The sequence below is a fragment of the Solanum lycopersicum genome, chromosome 5, assembly GCF_036512215.1.
Source record: "Solanum lycopersicum chromosome 5, SLM_r2.1".
Lineage (NCBI taxonomy): Eukaryota > Viridiplantae > Streptophyta > Magnoliopsida > Solanales > Solanaceae > Solanum > Solanum lycopersicum.
In genome coordinates, this window is record NC_090804.1 from 43718946 (window position 1) to 43727613 (window position 8668).

Sequence of the window (8668 nt, forward strand, 5' to 3'; positions counted from 1 at the left end):
TAGTGGATGGACATCCAAAGGGAGTGTTATAAATCCATTGAATAGTGGATGACCATTTCGCTTATTCATGAACTACTAAATTCATGTATGTGTATTCCCTGGATGATATGAACCCCATTTTGGATAACAATGTAGATAACTATTTATCTACTAGTCAAATGACTCTTGGGAGTGGTATCTCGACACTATAAGTAGAGATATCACTCACCATTTGATATACACTTGAATGAAAAGAAAATTTCTCCTCTTCTATCTTCTTCTCTTATTTTATATTTGAAAAAAAATTGTCACGTTATCACTATTATTGTATCTTAGTTTTATTTAACCAACAACCTTTTGGAAGGCACTAGAGAAATGGTTGGCGTGTGGATTGAGAGTAGCATTACGCTTAAGAAAAGGCATATACCCAATAAACAAACCGGGTCGGCCCGTCATTGTTCTCCTTCGTAGAATTTTCACATAAAACCATTTAAAACCAAATTCAGTGAATCTTCTTTGTTGAAGCAAATTTGCAGTTGAATCGTTGATCTTCTTCAACAGGTATTGCGACGTAGATATGATCGTTCGTCAGAAATTGATTTGCTAGCTTTTACTGATGATAAGTTTTTTTCTTGATGGTTTAAATTGCAGAACTAAAGCAAGTTCGCCTTTGTTTGTTGTATAACCCAACATGTTTTCGCGGATATTCGGGAAACCCAAGCAGGAAACTAATGCTCTTATGACTCTTGACAAATTAAACGAGGTCCATATCTGTATTTATGTTCCTTTACTCCAATTATGATCTATATCTAGCATAATTCATTATATGCTTACCTCTGTTGCTTTGTTTGACAAGCTAGGGATTTTCTATGAGTTTAAAATTGATACTGCTAAATTCGATATATGGTTGGGTTCATCTTTTTTTCTAATTAATCCATTCATAATGGCAATATGAGTTAGTTGATAACTTGTTTACAATATGATTATTTTGTACTGCATAGATGTACAGGACTCATATAACTAAGTTCCCAAGGGGATGGCCCAGTGTTTGAGACATGGGAGTAACAATGGAGAGCCTAGGTTTGGTTAACAACAACAACACTTGGTATTAGGCTGTCTACTACAGCCTCGATAGGAAGAATTACCTTGAGAATCTGTGTTTGCGCTTGTGGGTGCCTGCTGTATTAGTACAAGTTTGCGCACAAACTCTGAGACCGACAATATAAAAAAAGACTAAGCGATCTCTAATTCTTTAGGTTGAGGCTATTAATTGAGTGATATTAAATTTATCTTCAAAAATTTAATGTCAATGGCATCCAATTTACCTGATATCCAGAATCAATTTATTATAATTGTCTCTTGCTTTTTAACTCGGTACATGGAATTGCCATTAGTGTGTCATGAGGATGTATATCTAAGAGGAAGCCTATTAGGGATGATATTCCTTCCTCTGGAGAATATTTTGAAGCAGTATTAGTTATTGTGGGAAAAAGTATCTCTCTTTCTTTTCTTGCTTGCATCCCCAAGTTTGACTTTGCCAGCAAGTGGCAGATAGTGATTTTCGTTTCTCCCGCACAGCACCATTCTCTGCTAGATTCCAGTTCAACCTTGCCTTGAAAAATACAATACAACCCCCTGGGCTCTGGTTGAAAGCCTCACTCCCTCCCTTGATTGGTCCAACCTTTTAAATTGCTACATTTACTTCCTGTAAATTCTTCTCATTAGGACTTTTGACTATATAGTTATGTGCTGCTCTCTTTCATAAATCATAGTTCATCTTCTTTACAGTAGGTTCCTCAGGAAGAAATTTTATGAGGTTGACAATTTCTTTCCACATTCACTTTGGCATTCTAGTTTTATCTATTTGGATGACATCATAGGATCACATTTTTCACCAATAAAAATTGCTAAACCAGAAAGGTGATAGATAGAAAAGTGATGGTAGAGGTTTGTGCTTATTGTGAAGCTGTATTACTTGCTTATTTAGACACATTCAGGGGGAAAAGAAAAAATTTCGTCTTAGAATGGTAAATCATTATACAGGTCAACGTGATTGAAGTGCTTAGGCTCTTTTGCCCTAGTTTATCCCATGTTCCACATTTTTCAGCTTGTATTATTTTCCGCTGCAAGCAGGTGTATGTATTTGAATATTTTGTTGTACATTTTCTTAGACACTGGAGATGCTTGAGAAAAAGGAAAAGGTGCTTCAGAAGAAGGCCTCTACAGAGGTTGAGAAGGCCAAAGATTTTACAAGAGCAAAGAACAAAAGAGGTATGGGATCCTTTTGTGTTCTCTTGGAATTACTAAGTTTCTAGATTCTGTTTTGCTTATGTAGTGGTGAACTTTGTATTTGAATAACTCTTATTACCGCCTTATATCTTGTTTCGTACTCAGATAGGCTTAAGGGGTTAGATTGCTAGTCACTGGCTTTACAGATACTTTGTGACTGGATTCTACACTTGAATGGCTTCTACATTCTCTCTCTTATAGTGACTATCACTTTGTTTTGCCCCCTGTATCTTGCTATGTGATAAACAGTATAAAGAGCATGGGAACTTCTCTAGATATTTCTTACCTTCATTTCAATTGAAGGGAATATACATGATACGTGCAGCTAGCTTACATGAGTAATTGTCGTTTATGATGCAGCTGCAATACAGTGTTTGAAGAGGAAGAGGCTCTACGAACAACAAATTGAGCAGCTTGGCAATTTCCAGCTTCGCATCCATGATCAGGTTTGCTAGTTAGTTATCAATTCTTTGGTTTAGTGTTAGACGAGATTCTTGTCGTGCAACTGTTTACATGTCAAACTTCAATGTCTAGATGATAATGCTAGAAGGCGCAAAAGCTACAACTGAAACTGTTGATGCTTTGCGGACTGGAGCTTCTGCAATGAAAGCAATGCAGAAAGCAACGTAAGTAACAAAGTCACTCTATATAGTTATCGCCAAATTACTGAAGCACATGTTCTTCTATTTTTTTTCTGTATCATTTGATCTTATCCTATACTTCATTCACGTGATGTCTGGAGTATATTGGGTTATTATTGTTTCTTTTCTCTCATTACACAATGCATTTTATTTACAGAAATATTGATGATGTAGACAAGACAATGGATGAAATAAATGAACAGACAGAGAATATGAAACAAATACAGGAGGCTTTGGCTACTCCAATTGGTGCAGCAGCTGATTTTGATGAGGTTCGCGATCTAATGCTAGATAGCTCTATGAACTTCCTTTGTTGGACAGTTTATATTTTATGCAAGAGTGCTTTGTTGCATAAAATGCGTATGTATTTCTGCTAGTTCTGACATGCTGTTGTTGCAGGATGAATTGGAGGCAGAACTTGAAGAATTGGAAGGTGCTGAATTAGAAGAGCAACTGCTTCAACCAGCAACTACAGCTCCTGCTGCTCCAGTCCATGTTCCTGCAGGGAAGCAACCTGCTCGGCCCATTCCTCAGAAGCGTACAGCTGAAGAAGATGAACTTGCTGCATTGCAAGCAGAGATGGCTCTTTGAGCTAGTCCGTCTTTTATTTTAACCGGTAACTATAACTACCAGCGCATCTGAAATTATGTATATGACTTTTAAGTAGTAACTTACTGATTGGTGAAATGTGAGTTCCTGTGTTTGAAAGATTCCACCAAAAGACGAGCAAACATTTTTTGATATGAATTGTTGGAGTCCTTACTTCAATTTGCATATAGTGTATCTAGTATTTACAATCATTTGGTCCCCGATTACTTGGATGAAAGTGCTCGTATGCAATTGCTATTTATGGTCCTTTATTGGTTTGTGATGATAGTATTTGTTTTTTCTGCAGGTGTTATCACGGGTAGCTTACATATAGAGACTGGTTGTACGCATGTAAAAACTACTGCAAATGCTTTCACATTTTTCGATATCTATGTGGGTTAATATATAGAGCTGTGTACATATTGGTGTTGCAGAAAATGGTGATTTCTATGGACACCAGAATTTGTGGTTCATGTTCATTAGTGAATTTTATATTAATTACTACTACTTTTTTTCTTTTCTTTTTTTAAATTCACAATTTCCATAGTTATCTTGTACCATGTCGGAAGGATAATGATATAGAATGTATCGTCTGTTTCTGCAAATTGGTGATTGAATAATGTGTACCTTGGTATTTTTGTAATATCCTGTCTTGCTTGCAAAACCCTTGATATATTTTGGATCCTTCCTTACTCATGTTGTAAGCATGGAATGTCTTCGTCTGAATGTTAAATGGTGTTTGCTTGCACCAACTGCGTGATGCTAGGCTAGATCTGTGCCAAAGCATATTATGTACTTCCATGCTAATGTAGATTTCATTCTTGTGGTCCGTTATGGCGTTTCTGTTTCTTTCTTCTTCTTTTTTTCGCCTTGTAGCATGGAACTGAACTGAGCTACTAATTTATGTACGAAAAGCTGAAAATTGGTTGTAGAGTGTCTTAAAGTGATTGATGTTTATCGGGAGAAGTACAGTTGAATTTATATGAGCTCAAGAATAAGTGTCTTTGGTTTAAATTGTTAAATTAACAGTCAAATATATTCATGTATATAAGTAAAACTAGGAAGAGCAGAGTATCTAACCTACTGAAGGAACCCAATAATATTTCTTGGTATGCTAATCAAATTATTTTAAAAAGGCAGAAGAGATGGATATATTGTTGTATAATTTGTTTGTATCTCAGTGTTTCTATTGAGATCACGTAAATCCTAAGAACACGCTCCGACCAGGTGTTCCCTTTCATTACATTTTTAATAAAAAGATCACCATTTATGATTCTAGTCAAGGACACTCGTAAACGGAAGGATCAAGAATGAAAAACTTTTATATTCAGGCAGCGGTTAGCTCTCTCTAACTTGAAATTTGATAAGAAAACTGTGAAAAAAATTCTTCATGTGGAGCTACAGTCATCCAAGAGTTGTCAGTTGAACACCCTTCGCCTGAAAATTACACCATATTGAAAGGTCAAATTTTGGTTTTGAGGGATAGATAATTAATGTTGAACATCCTTGAACTCTTCCATGACAGAGTGGTTAAGCGTGTTCATTTCCATTCGAGGAGCACACAACATTTTCTGGGTTTTAGGGATAGATAACTAATGTTGAACAACATCCTTGATATAAGCTCCTCCGTGGCAGAGTGATTGAGCGTGTTCATTTTCACCCGAGGAGCGCACAACATTTTTGTTTTTACTTTGAGAGCAGAACACAACCTCACATACATTATCACTAATGAACTTTTGAATGGTAAAAAAAAAAAAAAGGACAACATTTTATATTAAAAATTGTGTTTACATATGGTAACAATTTAAAATCCATAGCTAAATCAATACATGCTTTTTATCTTTTTCTCTGCTGGTGTCATTATGTTTCGTAAAACAAGACACATTTGTATAATCAATATTTCACTTTAAAAAAATAATCATATAATTTTTTTCATATAAAATCAATGCATAAAAAAAAAGTCGTTTGTTTATATATGATATTAACAATTATTGGAACCGTTCATGATAGGATCCCGAGGTTATACAAATAACATTCAATTCACTTATTAAAAAAATATTCTTGAACACCCTTAATGAAATTTCTAACTTGGCCACTAATTATAAAGAAATCTAATATCTTCCACAAAATAGGGAAACAAATTGTATAATCAACCAACTATACTTCATACCCTATGAAGAACCCAAGAAATCCAATAAAAGGCTTTCACTAGAATCACCAGTAAGAAATATATTTATATCATGCTTCCACGCGTGTATCCTGTGTCGCTAGTAGATAAAGGTAATCTTTTCTTTGGGATGGGACTCAAACATTCTGGAAATAGCTGGTAATCTGAGCTAACAGTGATTCTTACCTAGTTGGTGATGTTGAAGTACGCATCTAAAGGCTTAGGTGGTTGGGAAGAACAGTCTTATTTATGTAAGGCATGACACATTACTAAACTTTAACTTTGAGGATGCACATCTAGACACCTCAACTTGTCACTACGGTGTCATGTCAGTTGAACACTTCAACTTCCAAAATGATCATTAAGACACCTCCATAACTTAATGTCCCACATCAAAATCGGGTGTCCACGAGACCTTGTAGGGACGAGGACGTGCATTCTCAACGTTGGAGTATTTAGTTGTCTGTTGAGGCCAATTCTATATATTATGCATTTATGTAATTTGTTAGGACCGAAAATAAGCAGGTGTAAACGCGGAAGCTAGCAATACAAACCTCGAAAGACCACGAGTAAGAAGACAACGAGAAATATATCAAAAGACACAAAGATTTAACGTGGTTCAGTCCAGGCCAGGGGGCGCGTCGCCCCCCTGGACCCCCCGACTCGCTGACCGGGCAGCGAGACCCCCGTCCTTTCTGTTTGTAGCGGGTCCGATTCAAGGCATTCAACATAATTATATTTTCACTTTTTAAATAAATCCCCTTGCATTCGAGCTCAAACTGTTAGATAAAGTACATATACTTTTATATACTCAACTATGTCTTTAACTGGCAAATACAGAAAACAGTACTAAATTTATCTTAAGGTTTATGCCCTCATTTTTGCTATTATTCGACTCACTTGTCAATAGTTCCTGTGAAGTGACCCAATTTCTTTGCTTAAGATTTGCTGTTTGATCACTAATTTTTATGTTTTGTCTTTGCTCAAGGCTACAAGATAAAGTCTTCGAGGCAACACATTTTGATGTCCATTTTTTATGTCCATATGCACTGCTGTATGAGGAAGAAAAATTTAAGGCATTTGATCTGGCCTCAAAACTTGAGGGAACTGGCACTCTAACTAAGGATTTCAAGGCTCTGTTCGCACAAATTCTACTCGTTTCTGATATACTTCTCTATGTCCAAAATTTTCATCACATTTGTTCAAAGGGAGGCTATAAACTTAAGGTAGATATGCATCTGAGTTTGGTTTTACTATTGCAGATCCCTCCCTGTCTGCCTCTGCGTAGCAGCTAACCTCATCGACACCATGGCACACTGAGAGATGACTTGCCAATCGTTCAATGATGCAGTAGATGATTATGTTATGTGTCTATCTTGATTTTTCTGATGTTTTGAAGGCAAATAACTCAATAAGCACTGTTGAACTTGTGCAAGAGGCAAACTACTATCTTATTATAATTATGCTTCACGAAATAATGTTTCAACTTTATGATTTTCCTATTGATGGAAATCAAACTTATGTGGGGGATCAGGGCATGGTTTTTATGGTTCATGTGCAAATGGTTCTCGCCTTTTCGGGAGCCTTGACGTAACTGGTAAAGTTGTGATCAAGAGGTCATGGGGTTGAGCCATGTACAATACATTCATGTAGTTTGATCCCCTTCTTTAGGCGATATGCATAGCGTGAGCTTAGTGCCTAAATCTACCATTCCTCTCTGCCCCACACACATAATGTTTCGTTGATAATATTTTTTGTTACTTATTATCATAAAAACATTTTTCTTAGTACCAAACTAACCCAAAGTCTTTGTTTTTTTAATATATCTTAATAAAATATGTAGATAGCTTAAGACAATTGCTTTGTTATACATCTACAATAATTTTTTTAATGTCTGTAAAATAAAGTCTGCATTATGAGCGTTACAAGCATTTAAAACTTCTGTTTTAGTTAGCATATAATATATTACCAACAACCCAATATACTATTCACCTTACATTTCAGAATCCACTCAAACAACCCAAAGTTCATAACGCGTAGATTCTAAACAATCACAAATTGTGAATGCTTATATGTATAACAATGAAGCATAACGACTTGCGATACTTTGAAGAGATTTAAGTAGCATGAAGGTTGAAAATATGGTTGATCTTTTTAATTAATTCTTAAAGTTTATTAATGTAGGCATTTTAATAATCATATGAAAAAAGTGTAAGATTAAATACTTGAATACATAATATCAGGATTTTTAACACGATAATCTTACATAGAGATCGTTAGGGGCACATAGCTGATGAGGAAGACATCATCACAGAGAAAAGCGGAAGCGTAAGTTGTAAATTGATTTCTACCTCTTCGACCTAACTTTATGTTATCACAACCATCAACGATGGAACTATTGTAGAAAATATGTGATAACCCTAATGGTTGGAGGGAGGACCAATTTCTAGAGGTTATGATTTAATCTAGTACGTCCATCAAGTAACCAACGTACAGACGAGATTTATTCTTTATTAAATACTCCCTCCGCTTCAAAAAAATGATCTAGTTTGACTTGAAACGGAGTTTAAGAAAAGAAAGAAGACTTTTTAATCTTGTGGTTATAAATTAAAGTTATATCAAATGTACCAAAATACCCTTAAATCTTGTGGTCTTAAACATGCCACATGAAAAGCTAAAGTTAAAGTGTTGCCAAAAAAAGGAAATAGATTATTCTTTTTGAAGCAGACTAAAAAGGAAATAAGGTCGTTCTTTTTTAAATGGAGAGAGTACTATATATGGTATTTCTTGGATCATAAGTAAGAAATAATTATAAATAATAGTAATAATAATTCTTATATTCTCCCACTTGGCCTAATGACCATATAACATTACTATTTAATAAACATTAGTTGCGCATAAAATAAATATCTTTTATAATGTCCATCGTACATATACCAATATAACAAACTACTAACGTGAGTTATCACGGTTGTACATAAATTTCAAGTTACATACTTCCTTT

At 35.2% G+C, this 8668-nt stretch overlaps 1 protein-coding gene across 1 annotated transcript; it reads left to right on the forward strand.

Moving 5' to 3' along the window:
- The first annotated feature begins 218 nt into the window (after nt 1–218).
- On the forward strand, nt 219–4102 carry LOC101264627 (vacuolar protein sorting-associated protein 32 homolog 2). Its single transcript, XM_004239275.5, has 8 exons — nt 219–540; nt 631–742; nt 2151–2250; nt 2629–2714; nt 2803–2894; nt 3067–3181; nt 3309–3525; nt 3805–4102. Exons 2-7 carry the CDS (start codon nt 671–673, stop codon nt 3498–3500), a joined length of 657 nt encoding a protein of 218 aa, XP_004239323.1. The 5' UTR covers nt 219–540; nt 631–670; the 3' UTR covers nt 3501–3525; nt 3805–4102.
- The last annotated feature ends 4566 nt before the right edge of the window (nt 4103–8668 follow it).

Coding starts and splice junctions, on each gene's coding strand:
- LOC101264627 (XM_004239275.5), top strand. CDS start 671: ATGTTTTCGCGGATATTCGGGAAACCCAAGCAGGAAACTAATGCTCTT. Junction 743..2,150: donor CTCTTGACAAATTAAACGAG/GTCCATATCTGT, acceptor ACATTTTCTTAG/ACACTGGAGATGCTTGAGAA. Junction 3,182..3,308: donor CAGCAGCTGATTTTGATGAG/GTTCGCGATCTA, acceptor CTGTTGTTGCAG/GATGAATTGGAGGCAGAACT.